The sequence below is a fragment of the Mastomys coucha genome, unplaced genomic scaffold (genome assembly GCF_008632895.1).
Source record: "Mastomys coucha isolate ucsf_1 unplaced genomic scaffold, UCSF_Mcou_1 pScaffold22, whole genome shotgun sequence".
NCBI classification, from domain to species: domain Eukaryota; kingdom Metazoa; phylum Chordata; class Mammalia; order Rodentia; family Muridae; genus Mastomys; species Mastomys coucha.
In genome coordinates this window covers 245,468,530-245,484,132 of record NW_022196905.1, presented here as the reverse complement: position 1 = coordinate 245,484,132, position 15,603 = coordinate 245,468,530, and the positions used below count along the sequence as shown (strand labels likewise).

At 39.9% G+C, this 15,603-nt stretch overlaps 1 protein-coding gene across 9 annotated transcripts in view; it reads right to left on the bottom strand.

The window, feature by feature from the left end:
* Positions 1-1,006: 1,006 nt before the first annotated feature.
* Nfat5 (nuclear factor of activated T cells 5) overlaps positions 1,007-15,603 on the bottom strand; it is a 79,664-nt gene continuing 65,067 nt past the window's right edge. For 5 of the 9 annotated variants that reach the window (XM_031341340.1, XM_031341342.1, XM_031341344.1 and 2 more), the window contains 5 exons: positions 14,646-14,726; positions 9,724-9,872; positions 6,495-8,991; positions 5,367-5,610; positions 1,007-4,686 (listed from right to left, as the gene is read on the bottom strand). In XM_031341340.1, the coding sequence (XP_031197200.1) occupies positions 5,375-5,610; positions 6,495-8,991; positions 9,724-9,872; positions 14,646-14,726 (2,963 nt within the window). In that variant the 3' untranslated portion in view covers positions 1,007-4,686; positions 5,367-5,374. The remainder of the gene's footprint in view (positions 4,687-5,366; positions 5,611-6,494; positions 8,992-9,723; positions 9,873-14,645; positions 14,727-15,603) is intronic. The other 4 variants (XM_031341336.1, XM_031341339.1, XM_031341338.1 and 1 more) reach the window with 2 other exon arrangements.

Sequence of the window (15,603 nt, the reverse complement as noted above, 5' to 3'; positions counted from 1 at the left end):
CTCTCTCTCTCTCTCTCTCTCTCTCCCTTCCTCTCCCCCCCTCTCTTTTGGTGGTGCTGAGAATCAAATTCAGGGCCTTGTACCTGTTATGTAAACTCTCTACCTCTGAGCCACACCCCAAGGCCTAGGTTACTTCTCTAATATATCTACTGAATTAGTTTTTCTCTTTCACTGAGCCCTTCCAGGTAACCCAAAGCACCCAGATATAAAGTGGCCATGTTGGTAGAGATAGAGCCTGTGCTAGAGATACAAAGTAAAGCCACAAGGTCTCCTATAACTTTCAACTAATTAAAAATTAGGAAATAGGGGTAACAAAAAATTTTACTAGGAAAATGAAAAAATTCTCAAGCTAACTGCTGTGAATAAGTTTAACTCTGCTGAGTTTAAGAATTATTCAGGGGCCAAAGAGATGGCTCAGTGGTTAAGAGAACTGACTGCTTTTCCAGAGGTCCTGAGTTCAATTCCCAGCAACCACATGGTGGCTCACAACCATTTGAAATGGGATCCAATGCCCTCTTCTGGTGTACAGAAAAAATACAAAAATAATTAAAAAAAAAAAAAGAAGAAGAAGAAGAAGAAGCCAGGAGGTGGTGGCACATGCCTTTAATCCCAGCACTTGGGAGGCAGAGGCAGGTGGATTTCTGAGTTCGAGGCCAGCCTGGTCTACACAGTGAGTTCCAGGACAGCCAGGGCTATATAGAGAAACTCTGTCTCGAAAAACCAGAAAAAAAAAGGGGGGGGGGTCCAGGTAAGGTGCTTCATACCAGTAGGCCCAGGACTTGGGTAGCATAGTACAACCTTGCTGAAAAAATAAAAACAAATATTCAAAAAGATCAAAAGGAATTATCCCTTTCATTCTGAAGGGACATATGCACAATTTCTTCCTTCTATTTTTTGTGGGTAAATTAGTCAAAATTCTGATAGGCAATAAATCTACTATAATGCAATTATAAACTATAACTCACAATATTATACAAAGAGAGGGCAAGGAAGGATGGGAGAATGGGAGGGAGGGAAAGAGGCCTCTTGTTAATACTGCTTCTGTTAATAAAAGCCCTTTAAACACTTGGGTAAATACCCAAGGTCTACACTGGCTAAATACCAAATAGCAACATGATGCTATAATTAGAAAAGCCCACAGCAATGCTTAGGAACAAAGTTTCTAATGTCTTCTCCTTGGTGTGAAATGACAAGAAAGAGTAACTTGCACACGATCATGCCTGTACACACACACACACACACACACACACACACACACACACACACACACACAGAGGAAGGGAGGGAAAGAGGGAAAGAAGGAGATGAGAGAAAGAGAGAGGGAGGGAGGGAGGAAAGGAAGGAGAGACAGAGAAAGAAAAAGAGAGCGAGAGAGCGCTCCAAGCATTTCTGTGAATTGCTGAAAGCAAGAGCCAAATGTAACAAAGGAATAAAATGTAGTTCACAGTTTATTTAGGTCCTTCTGCCAGATATAAATTTAATAAATCATGATTTCCAAGGCCTTTGCTGGCTTATTGAGTCTTCCCATTGGCAGCTGTAACTTGTAACAGTAACTGGGAAGCTGCATTCTTAGCACAAATATCAACCACTGAGCTAACTCTTCAATAAGAAGACAAATACTTTTTGTAACCAAATCATATATTTAGAACATTGTCCTTAACATGGACCTTTAGGGGCAAGGAACATTTAACAACATAAGAAAACAAACAAACTTCATCATATTCGAGCAGGAATATGGTAGCATAGCACAGCCCTTTATAAATAACCACAGAAGTGTTGAGACTGAAAATGGGGGTTTCTATGATGTTCTGGTCTAAACTTAAACATTATAAAACAGAAATTGGTCCCGGTGACTTGGCATTGCCAATCAGCATTTTATAAGGATGAGCTGCTAGTACAGAACGACCAGAAGTCACCACACAAGCCAGGCTTCTTGCTGCCATGTCATCCACGGCACGGTAGTGTCAAACATTCTAACTTGATCTTGGTGAACAAACAGATTTCCTGAGTCTTCTACATGATCTCACAAAATAATTCAGAAAACTCAGAAGTAAATGTGGTTTTAAACTTTGACTTCCATTCTTCCTAACTCTGCTTCGTCTGCTTTTTGTGATGCTCCAGACAACATCTAGTGTCCATTTTACTTTTTAAAACTGAAGCACTGAATTGTGTGGCTGACTCTTCTTGTGATCCCAAACTATGTTGGGTGATTTTTCCCTATAGGAACTGGGGGAGAAAGGAGATATTGAGGAAATACTTTTGGTTTAGAGAATTTATAAAGTAGCTCTGGATATTAAAAGATGGGGAAATGTTATTAAAATTACAAACATGGTTTTTTTTAGTGTCTTTATAAATAAAAGGCATAGGATACAGAAAGCCAATTAATAACAACAACAATAATAAAATATTAAATATATAGTGAACAAAGACAGAGTGGCTCATTCTTGTCAAACACCATTTGACATACTGCCTCAAATGAATTTCCTTGCTCTTTAATATCTTGCTGAGTGAAAGATCCAGCAAACACACAGTAAATCGCCTTCAGCTCCCTAGTAACATCGAGGAACTGCCTGATGGAATGGCTACAGATAAACAGGCCATTTGCTTCAAAAGGTGCTTAAATACTCAAGAAAGACATAACAAACCCCCCTCACTGTTATCAGACGCCACGTTGTGGTAGAACATCAGACAAACTCACAAATTTACCACAAAAATGTGTGGCAAAAAAGAATAGTTTATATATGTATATATATATATATATATAAATTTCTATATTTATGCCAATGTACTCACTTAGTACAAATAGCAAAATAGTATACCATTTCCTAAATATAAAATATAGCTTTCCAAAAAAATGAAACACACATTAGATATAAACCATCCAAAACTTGAACGATTGAAAACTGTTTTCAAAATTAAATGACCAGAGTAGGTCTCTTTCTGGAAGTTCCCTTCATATTGGCAAGAAGCCTGTACTACTGAAAACGTAATCCAATGCCTCTCAGAGAGAGAAAGGAAGGGCCAGGGCAGAGGGAGAAGGACAAAGAGAAAAAGCAAATGACAAGAACCACAGTCATATAACAAAGGAAGAGTCCCAAAGGGGGATCTGGCCATATAAACTAATCCAACACCAAGCTCCACACAGTTCAATGCATGTGGAGGAGAGGGGGAGAAAAGATGAAAGGAAAACTAAGGAAAAAGGCAACATCCATGAACTGGCTAATTTTTAAGTTTAGAAAGTAAAAGAACTGAACAGGAAACCAAAACATATCAACATACAGAAGCTGCATACACGATGGCCTAACGCTACGTTGACACTTTCCACATGCCAAAGATAAATGAGACGTAAGCATGTGTCTGGATGTAGGTGGTAGTGAGAAGCAGGCACCCCACAGGTGGCAAGGACACCCAAACTCTACAACTAATGCTACAAATGCGAGTTCTGGAGTGTGTGACTTTTGCTCTCTGTAGATGCAGCACGTTAACTCTTCCTTTCAAATCAGTGACATGACCCTGTAGAGCCCACAGCTGTGGGAACCATCACCTAAGTGACCACGTCCACTGGAAAGCACTGAGGTGACACACAGTCACTGCAGCTTGGGAGAAGTAATAGTTTGAGAAATGTTTGTTTGCCTTGTTTGTAAAATTAAAGTGTATACTGCTATTTATCATCAGAGGGAAATTTTTGAAGACTTCAGAACAGCACCGTTCATGGAAGAAAAAAAGAGAATTGTTTTTCCCCAGGAATCAAATCCCAATTAACTCCTAAAAGAGTATTCCTGGCTTGTGCCGCTGACTGCCAGGTCACTGGATCAACGTGGCTGCCTTCTCTAATTCCTACAGGGTCATAAAGCCAATAGAATATTAATAAAACTACAAAGAAAAAAATGCAGACAACAATACAGGTGATGCACATAAGAAGGGAATACTAGCCTAACGCTGGGCAAGAAGACAGCAGGCTCAAAGTACTGTCAGTTTAAGCTACTGGAGGAGAATATGAGAACGTAACGCATCATATATTACCCCCTTCATTTTCATAGAACAAAATATTTTTATGCAGTTATGGCTAAATCCCTTAGTAGAAATACAGAGAACTAACATCTCTCTGAAAAATGGACTCAGTAACACACCAGCTGTACCCAGTTTTGCAAGCATGTCATCTACTTATGTGTGTGAGGAGTCCTCGTATCTGCAGAGTTCTTAAGACAGCTAAATTACTCCTTCAGCTTCTTCATGAAAACTGAAAGAAACTCCTTCACTTTGGCCAACAGCCATGTTTTTCACATCAACAAAAGCACAGCCTTACTCATTACTGAACTTTACTTTGTCCTAAGCCACTACCTGACTAAAATAATGCAGGGAAGAAGTAAGAATGAAGTAAACATGACAAATATGATTTCCTAATAGCAATAATAACCGAGAGGCCCAGCCTTGCTGTCAAAAACAGAGGACAAAAGCAACAATTCTGTCAGCTGGAAAATCCAACAGACTCTCAGTCATCACTGTTATTAGAAACAAAAAGCACATTGGTGGCAAATCACTGCAACAGGCAGCATGGGTGTACTCTTACAGCCAAGAAATCTATCCATGGACTCAAATGTAGTTCTTCATAATAGTTCAATAATCGTCATGGAACCACAGTTCTCAGGACATCTTGGAATCACCATTACTTTCTTCATGGAATTTCTGAAGAAACAAAAATCAGTATCTCATTAGGGAAAAAAAAATTTGTAAAGTGTCTGTCACCATGAATGGCTGCAACTGTCTTATGTATGGAACTTCATCATATTCAATCTTTCTTGCTTTTTTGGTGGTGCTGGGTACAGAACCTAGGGTGTCAAATATGCTGGGCAAGTACCCAACTAAGATATAGCCCCAGATTATTATTGTCTGTTTTAAAGATTTATTATTATTATATTTAACTACACTGTTGCTGTGTTCAGACACACCAGAAGAGGGCATCAGATCCCCATTACAGATGGTTGTGAGCCACCATGTGGTTGCTGGGAATTAAACTCAGGACCTTCAGAAGAGCAGCCAATGCTTTTAACTGCTGAGCCATCTTTCCAGCCTCATAGTCCCAGATTATAAGGTTTATTATTCTATAGAATTTTCTCTTGCTTGCTCTCCTTTACTACTATGATTGGATCTAGGGCCTTATATGCTAGCCTGATGTTCTGTTATTCTAAAGGAAAAAAACTCTCAGCCAGAAGGAATGCCCTGTACTTCCTACCTAATCTAAGCTATCATTCAGAGTGATTTACTCAAAGTCAAAGTCCTATTTTAATTAACCATAAAGGCTAAACAGTGCTATTAACCCAAGTCTGTTGTGAATAAAATTTAAGAGACCAAAATGCAATACTTACATATCTCACTAAAAGGAGCCGGTTAAATTGTTCCCTTGGCTTTGCAACGAAACAAGCAAATCAATCTTTTCCATGTTCTGACTGCTGTTCACAGAGGAGGCCAGTGGGGAAGTCTCTGGCATTTGCTGAGAAAGAAGTGTTGTCACAGAAGACTGGCCCTCATTTTGTGGTTGGCCTGGCTGATTTATGGCCATCAGCTGATCTGGCAATGTAGCTGGTCCAGAGGTTAAAAGCTGACTACAATCTGAAAAGAGAACAAAATCAGAAACAGCTGATTAGTTAAGATTTCTGAAAAAATACTTTTTACTTGCCAGGGGAAATTTATTGCTATGCTGATCTACATCATTAAAACTAAAGTACTTGACAGTCTAACAAAATGGTTTTCACAGGACAACACTGGAATCTATCTTGGGATTCCTATAAACATATATAAAAGTACTATTGAAATTGGGTATGGTGGAGCGCACCTTTAATCTCAGCATTTGGGAAGTACAGCAAATGAACCTTGTGAGTTCAAGGCCAGTTGATCTACACAGTGAGTTCCAGAACAACCATGACTAAATAGTGAGACCTTACCTCTAAATAAATGCATACATACAAATAAAAGTAGTACTTAATTACTTGACATAACAGATGAAAAATGGATGGCTAGCTCTTTAGAAACAACTTAACTGGCTAAGATAATATTTTTGTTCTTCATTTTCCTTTCAAATTAATGTCATAAAATGGCACATACATTTTTACATATCTTTTCATTTAACCCTCTTAACATCTTTGTAAGGTATAGAACTTTCTTTTTTTTCTTTTCTTTTTTTTTTTTGGTTTCTGTTTCTGAGATAAGGCCTCATGTACCCTAGGCTGGCCTCAAACCCACTATAGAGCCACAGATGACTCTGAACCCTGACCCTCCTACCTGCACCTCTGAAGGGCTAGGACTACAGGCATGTACCATTATGACCAGTCTAAAATGATTATTTTTAAATTTATGCCTATAAAGGTCAAATAACTTGTCCAAGGCTTCAGTTTTTAGCTGGTGGAATTCCACTCTGCTTTGACACTACTGTGCCTGTGCTTCCTGATAATGATCTGAACATTTCAAATGAGTACTGAGAAATTTGAGTTCCTTACTATTTTGAATGCCAAATAAGAACATTCCTGAAGTCTGCTGAGATGAGCTAGGAGAATTTTGTATTTGGTTTATTGTGCCTCCTGCAGTGTTGTGAAATAAAGTAGCCTGTGGCTGGGGTGAAGAAGTGCTTCCTTGGATTCCAGGGATGTTGTTCTGTGGGGAATAAAGAGGAGACTGCTGCATGTCTGGCTGGCTTATACTGGTTTGCAATGCAGACATGGATGCTGGAGAGAGGAAGAGTGTAACTTGCTGCTCTTGAGAATTAGGTGACCCTTGAACCAACTGGATCTGAGGAGAGCTATGGAACAAGGAGGTCTGTGGGGACTCAGATTGCGTAGGACCTGGGTTCTGAAGTGAGGAAACTGTAGGCTGATTCTGAAATTGCATGGGCTGCTGCTCTTGGTTCATTGGGGCCATATTACTTTGCTGGTGAAAAATTGACTGGTTCTGCTGCTCCTGACTAGCCATTGGGTTCTGGTTTGGGCTAAATATCATGTTTGGTGGTGGCTGCTTCTGGGGGGCCATTGTAGCCATGGCATTCTGATTACTGAATAAAATGCTCTGTTGCTGCTGCTGCTGCTGCTGTTGCTGCTGCTGCTGTTGCTGCTGCTGCTCCTGGGATGGAGAGTTACTCTGCATGCCAACCATTGGGCGCTGTGATTGGAAAATTGAGCCTTGCTGGTTTTGAGGCATTGGATTAGGAGGAAGGGAGCCAAGGGCCACCTGAGGCTGAAATAAACCTTGCTGGGAGGGCTGTGCCTGTTCCTGGGGGAGAATAGGGCTCTGGATGTGCGAGATTGGAGGCTGCTGTTGAAAAGCAGCTTGCTGCTCAGTGTTGGATGTTGACTGAAGTGGAGAAATTGAGTTCTGGGCTGCAAAAAATGAAATCTGCTCTTCTTGGGCTACTGTGTTAGTTTGAAGATTATTGATAGAACTTTGGGAAAGAAATATGTTGGGTGACTGCTGGTCTTGAGGAACTGAAGAGCCCTGTAATACAGCGATGGTACTCTGAGAGTGAAACATTGACGGCTGCAGTTGTTCAGAGGATGCTGTGGAAGTCTGACTGTGGACAATAGCATTTGGACTATGAAAGATTGAACCTTGAGTTTCCTGGGAAAGGTTCTGAGCGTCAGCAATAGGATTTGGAGGATGAAAGAGCTGAGCCTGTGAATGAGAAGACTGCTGCAAAAAGTTCCCAGACTGAAGTGACATCATCTCGCTCCCTTGCTGAAACAAGCTATTCCCTTGTTGCTGGGTACCATTATTCTGAACACTCATCATATTTTTTGTAGATGAAAAGAGGTTTACTTGAGGTTGGCTGTCCCCACTGTGCTGCATTTGGACCATTGTCTGAAAGACACTGTTCTGAATCTGTTTTGCTTGTGCTCCAGTTTCTTCTCCATCTCCTGAACTTGCTGTCTGAAACATGGTAGAACCAGGGGTTGTCACCTGTGGTGTGGTGGTTGTGGAAGTTTCATTTCCAGAAACTGCAGGGGGAGAAGAGAACAACTCACACTGCATTTGCATGTCTTCGTTGGTAGGCAGTGCACTCATCATATGAGAAGGCTGCTGGTAAACTGGAGACTGCTGAAGGCTTCCATTTGCTGAAGCAGCTGAGGGAAAGAGTTCTGACTGAATCTGGGCAGCTGCTTGGCAAATGCTCTGTTGCATCTCCATCACCATTGCAGCTGATGACTCCATCACTTGCTGTTGCTGCTGCTGCTGCTGCTGCTGCTGCTGATTAGACAGTGTATTTTCAGTCTGTTGATGGACGCTGTCAGCCCTCCCAGGTAGTAAGTTATCTGGTCTGGTGTGAACTGCAGACTCTGTCGAGGAAAACATTCCAGGGCTCACACTATTTTGAATTTGACTGACTTGGAAAATGTCTGCATTAAGCTGTTCTTGAACATTCTCATTACCATCTGGAGTAGAAAACAGAACAGACGATAACTGTTGCTGTGCCTCTAGAACCTGCTGGACCAGGTCAACGCTTCCACTAGTGCCACCAGGAGCGCTGCCTGTGAAACTTCCCGCTTGCAGCTGCTGAATAGTACTCTGGAGCTGGCTCACACTGTTTGGTGATGGGAAAATATTTGATGGTATCTGCTGCTGTAATGTCTGTGCTTGTTCTTGTAGTGGGGATTGCTGCTGCTGTGGCGCCTCAGTCAACTGTGACAAGTTAACAACTGTATCTGATTGTATTGTGTCTCTGGACTGAGCTTCTCTTGTCTGAAACTGTGTTGCCTGCTGCAGTAGTACATCGCTGCCGGGCAGCTGACTAGAAGCAGAGACTGCTGGAAAAGCCCCGGGCTGCGAGATGTCCTGTGTTTGGATAGTTGTCAGGGTCTCTGGGTTGTATCCCTTGGGCTGAAGCTGCTGCTGAGTTTCATTTTCAGGAGGCAAGTGGGAAGATGATGGTGATGAAAAGGATGCACTTCCCGCTATGTTAGAAATAGTTTCTAAAGTTTGCTGGGTTGATCCAACTGTCTTTGTAGTCTAAAAAATAAAAAGCCACAAACAATATGTACATATAAATATTAAAGAATCACATATATTACTCCACAAATTATTTCTAAGGATATACACAGAATAAGTTTTCTACTCTACCGTATCAACAGAAGTCAGTGTAAGACTGATTCTTTATGACAATGTCTGACATTCAGTATTGTAAAGATAATCAAACAAGCAGAACAATCAGTTATTGATATGTTTAGCCAAATTAGAATAATAAGAGAAATTAATCTGATAATTTGTGTGTAACCAAGTTCAAGACACTTCCATATTGTGGATCATCAGTAACACTGCAATGGGAAACAAGTGAAGAGGAGAATTAAGAAGATAGCAGAGAAGGAGCCGTAATCAAAATGCTTCCACCTCTGAAAAGGCTAAAATTGGTGCTTTTAATTAAATCAATTAATTTTGGGGGCAGGGTCTTTCTCTGTAGCCCAGGTTGGCCTTAATCTCACATCTTTGATTCCTTAGTCTCAAAACCAACTTGTAGTACTTTTATAAATACACCTCATCTCATAGGAATGAATACCTCCTCTTACCAAAATGTGTCCTGAAATTATTTTGTAAGCAATTTTACTGACCTATAAAACATTTGCTCTGAAAAGCAAAATTCATTAACCATATCTGATGGAAAACAGTTGCCAATGGGTCAAGAAAGGGGGATATAGCATTTTTTCTTATGTAAGATAAATATGGGGCATTCATTGCATAACTCACCTGAAAAATTGGGGAAGATCTTTTCTCTGATGTTACTTCCATTGGAGTAACATCTTCAGTCTTAATCATACTGCTTGATATGAGCGGAGTGATCAGGGCATTAGGAAGGATAGTTACCTTATCTACGTTACATCCAGTCGTTTTCATTGCTACACATATAAAAAAGAAAAGTTGTAAACCGTAAGAAACAGTCTGTTTACTATACGCCATGGTTTAACTCTGGCTCATTTGTTTGAAGTAGTCTCTATACAGCCAAGGCTGACCTCAAACTTGTCATTTTCCTATCTTAACCCTAAGAGCTCAGAGTACACCACCATACCTGGGTCAAATGTCTATTCTGGATAGATTATATCATGATTATAACTCATGATACATTCACTCCTACCCTATTTTCTGAGAAACTCTCAAGTAGTCCATGCTGGCCTCAAACTAGATATGTAACTGAGGATGACCTCAAAGTTTCAATCCTCCTGTCTTCACTTGGAATTACATGTGTGGGCCACTATGCCTGTTATATGCAGAGACAATTATTGAGCCCAGGGCTTAATGCATTCTAGGCATCCTAGTCCACTGTTGCATCCTTACTCCTACCTAACCTCCCTTTACTCAAGTGTGATTGGCTTGAAGATTCTTGGTATGGACTATGAAGGCAGGTTTACTTATGTGGTACCATGCTGGGGAATAAAACCTAGGGTCACCTGCCACTGAAGAAATACCTACAGCTTATAGGTCAAGTAATAAAACGAACTGGTTCAGCTATCAGCTGTATCAGCTACAAGCCATATCTAAGTGTCTGGAGTTATACACCATGCAACAGGGATCATGTCTTAAGAGTACTTAGCATACAGATTGGTAATCTCCAAGAGGTTAAACACAGGCATAATCCAGCATTCCAACCTTTTGAAGACTGAGATTATTGAAGTATTTCTCAGCAAGAATTCAAGAATATATAAAGTAATTTACAAATTTTGCTCTCTGAATCAGTGTTTTAGAAACTTGAACAATTCAAGGTGGTACATTTCTAAACCATTTTCTACCTCACCAACCTCCATTTTCAATAGCTATTGATTTATAGCTAGGAGAGCCAATTACTACTTTTCCACTCAGTCCCCACCCCCCCTTTGATTCTTTTTCTTTCTTCTTTTTAACTTTTCCTTGAGTTTGCCATTGGTACTTTATGGAGCCTACTGTTCTTCTAGTCTGTGAACTGATCAGGCAACTAAAGCCTGATGTAGAAGTTTGAGGCTCAAATTCTTATTACTTTGAGACTACAGAAAGAACCACAGACTCTTAAGATAGGCTCATGCTGGTCTCAGACATTCCTCTTCTTTTCTCAGCCTCTAGGGGGTTAGCATTACAGTTCATATGTCACTATGCCTAGTGTTTCACAAACTTTCAAATGCCATTATTTTCATCTTTATTCAGTTTATTTCTAAATTTCCTTTTGATATTTCTGTTCTCTTTAACAAATATTTATTTATTTTTACTTTATGCATGAATGTTCTCCCCACTAGCAGGTTTAGAGAAAGAGAGGGCATTGGACCCCTGGGAACTGGATCCTCTGTAGGAGCAGCAAATGCTCTTAACCACTAGCCATCTCTCTAGCCACCTGCACTCTTCTTTGAGACAGACTCTCATGTTTTCCAGGGTGGCTTAAACTCAAAGCCAAAGAGAACCTTGAATTTCTGATACGCTTGCCTTTCCTCTTCAAACACGGGGATTCCAGGTGTACAGCACCACACCTGTTTATGAGTGTTGAAGAGTCAACACAAGGCCTTACGCTGTTTGTTAGCAAGCACTTTGCTTACAACAAGCCACATCCTCAGCTCAAAACTTTCCTTCCGCCTCTACTCTCTGAGTGCTGGGATTAAAGTCGTGTGCCGCCGCCGCCACCACCACCAGGCCCAAAACTTTCTCTTAATGTGAAGACTTTCCTATTCTATTACTGATTTCTTTTTTCAGCCCCCTCACTCCTTGAGACAGGGTCTATGTAGTTCTGGAATTCATTATTAGACCAGAGTGCCCTCAACCTCACAGAGAGCCTCCTGTCTCTACCTTTATTGCTGATTTTTTATTTGATTCCACTATAAATTGGAAGATATAATTTCCGAGTTTCAATAAAATATCACTAGCAAGAACAATAAAAAATCTGTAGTTTTCTGTCTTAAAATCTCTATTTGGTCCTTTTAAAAATATCTCCCAGGCTGAACAGATGGCTCAGCGGTTAAGAGCACTTCCAGAGAGTTCGTTCCCAGCTCACAACCACCTGTAATGGGGTCCGATGCCCTCTTCTGGTGTGTTTGAACACAGCTAGCTACAGTATACTCATATACATAAAATAAATAAATAAATCTCTTTTAAAAAATCTCCTTTTTCTTTACTAAATTTCTATTTTTTAGTTTCAACTTTTAAGAAATTTAGAATTACCTGTTGCATTATTTTTATGATCTAACATTTTGTTAGACAGTTCCAACACCTTTCTTAACAATTCATATCAGTTATCTTTTCTTATTCAAGTTGTAATTTTTCTTGGTTCCTAACATAACAAATGATTTAAAAACTATTTCAAAGCCACATTGGAGTTTGTGTTAGGAGATGGAGTTCTACTTAAAACTTAAAATTTAAGCACGTTTAATATGCTCATCTTATTTAAGTTGCACAGGTTCTGGCTTACCTAAATACACTGTAGTTTCAATGACAACTTAGTTCTATTTTGGGTTATCTAGTCTGGCTATTTCTTTTTTTTTTCTTTGGGGGTATTTTCAAGACAGGGTTTCTCTGTATAGCCCTGGCTGTCCTGGAACTCACTCTGTAGACCAGGCTGGCCTCGAACTCAGAAATCTGCCTGCCTCTGTATCCCAAGTGCTGGGATTAAAGGCGTGTACCACCACTGCCCGGCTGGTCTGGCTATTTTTAACTCTACCTGATCTGTGTTTGATGCTGCCTACCTAGTGGAAAGTGCTTCCCTGGGCTATTGGTGTCTTTGGAGAAGTGAAGAAAGCATTTCTCTTGTACGTCTCTTTGGTTTCACAATGCCAGCAGGCTTTCTAATCTATCACTGCTGGTGTTATTAGGGTAGAGAATCATCTACATAGGCTGCCTCCACTACTTCTGGGTATGTGTGACAAACTGGTTGGTTTTCTGACACTGGGTTGACATTTTTATTTGTTTTGTTTTGTTTTGTTTTTCTGAGACAGGGTTTCTCTGTGTAGCTCTGGCTGTCCTGGAACTCACCCTGTAGACCAGGCTGGCCTCGAACTCAGAAATCCACCTGTCTCTGCCTCCCAAGTGCTGGGATTAAAGGCATGCGCCACCACCGCCCAGCTATTTGTTTTTTTTTGTGTGTGTGTGTTTGTTTGTTTGTTTGTTTGTTTTTTAATATGGCTGTCTTAGAACTTACTATGTAGACCAGGTAACTCCCAAAGATCCACCTGCTTCTACCTTACAAGTTCTGGCATTAAAAGCATGGGCTTCCACTAGGCAGTGGTGGTGTACGCCTTTAATCCCAGCACTTGGGAGGCAGAGGCAGGTGGATTTCTGAGTTCAAGGCCAACCTGGTCTAGAGTGAGTGCCAGGGCTACACAGAGAAACCCTGTCTTGAAAAACCAAAAAACAGCGTGGGCTTCCACAGCCAGCTCTAGTTGGCTCAGACTGGCTTTTGTGAGCAGGCAGAGAGCTGTAAGATCCCTAGCTTTGATGCTGTCCTTAGGTGGAGTGCTAGCTGCTGCAGGGCTGGGTAAAAGTAGGAAATGCTGAGCTTGCATGCATCATCAGTGCAGAGAAGGCTAACATGCTGTCGAGTGGTATGGCACAGGGATGATGCATTGGGATCCACTGGTACCATTTCTGGAGGCAGACTGACTCGTGGATTATAGAACTGTGTCATTATGTAATCTGTAACTTTGTGGATAAAGGCAGAAAAGCACCATCACCGGATTTGTGGACGATCATCTGCCTTACCACACTGTAACAAACGTAAGTCGGTTTGTAACTATTGCTTCTTGGTACTTGGGTTTTTTGAGACAGTCTTAGTATAAAGGCTAGATGGGTCTTGAGCACATGAAATTCCTGTTTCAGATACCAGAGCACTGACACTGTAGGAATGTGCTATCTATCACTCCTGGTCTTCCCTGTTTTGTTTTTCTTTTTGTTTTTAAATTGGTAGGGAATGGTTAGATCCCAAAGTAACTCTTCCAACACCTACAGTTCATATTTCAGTCTCTTCGGTCTCAGTAAAAAGCATAAACCTTTAAAGAAGGAAGCGCCATAATCTCTGCTTTTTTTTGTATGACTTATTCTCATTACTTTTATGAGATTTGGGCTTTACTTTGTTTTTGTTTTTTCTTTTCTATTTATATATTTATCTTGTGTGTATGTGTGAGTAAACAATTGCCATGATACATGTGAAGGTCAACAACTTGTGGGAGCTGGTTCCCTTTTCCACAATCCTCATGTGTGTTTTGAGGATTAAACCCAGGTCATGGAGACTGGTGGCAAGTATGTTATCCACTGAGCCATCTTGAAGGCCCATAAGGGTTAAACTGAAGAAACTGAAGAAACCAAACTCCTCTACTCAAACATATTAGTTGTTATTTTGAGACAAGGTCTTGCTATGTAGCCCTTGGTGATCTTGAACTCATGATTCCCTTGCCCCCAAGTGCTAGGATTACAAATATGCACCATCACATCTGGTCTATTATGTTTTTTTTTTTTTTTAAGTATAGCTATATGCAAAATGAAGGAAAATACCAAGTTGAAAAATAAGTCTCTGCATCAGTAAAGTTAAACAAATATTTATTTTATAATTTGGAAAACACCTTGCTAAGTATCACATTAGATCAGAGAAAACAAAGCACTAAGGTTTTGCTAGTAAACACATAAGAAGGCAAACACACACTTTTTGAGAAGAATCAACTTGGTACCTTTCATGGCTTCTTCAAAAGAGCAAGGTCTTGCTGGACTAGATATCTCCTTTTTCACATTTACATTCAAAGCACCAGCTGCTGATATTAAAAATAAAAGTCATATATTTTGTTCAATTTATTCATCTTGGTAAAATACATATTCTAATACTCTTTTTTAAAAAAGATTTATTTATTTATTTCATATATGTGAGTATACTTTCACTGTCTTCAGACACACCAGAAGACAGAATCGGATGCTTATTACAGATGTTTGTGAGCCACCATGTGGTTGCTGGGGATTGAACTCAGGACCTCTGGAAGAATAATCAGTGTTCTTAACCTCTGAGCCATCTCTCCAGCCCTCTAATACTCTTTAATTGGAGTAATTTCTCAGCACATCATTTACTTGTTTACTAGAATCCTAGGTTAATTTTTTTATAACCAGCAGACTACCCTCTAAAATATACTCATCTCGAAGTAAATGAAATATATAATCACTAAAACAGAAAACTTTAAGAATCCTTTTAACACATGAATGGGAGACTGACACCAAATATCAGACATTTAACACTTAAGCTACATTAGAGCACTAGCAAGGAAAAAAGATTATCATTTACCTATGTAAGTTTATTAAAAAGTACCAACTGGAAAACATTTGTCAATATTTAAAGTAAATTAAAACACACATGATGAACATTCTAGGTCTCTAATATTATGACTTTCTCTCAGTGGAACTTTGAAAAAGAATCTTTGCTAGCACTAACAGAGAACTGCAAGGCTACTGTACCTAGTCATGTTGCTTAAGTCTTCCATAACAGTTTTTGACTTAAGGAGCTGAAGAACAGAGAGCATTTCTAATAATGTTAGACTGCAAATGAGTAGGTTCTCTTTCAAATGGTCATTATTTATATTATTGTTGTTTTTTATATTTCATGGAGTCCCCTCCACCTTGTTTTTTTCTTTTTTTTTTTTTTTT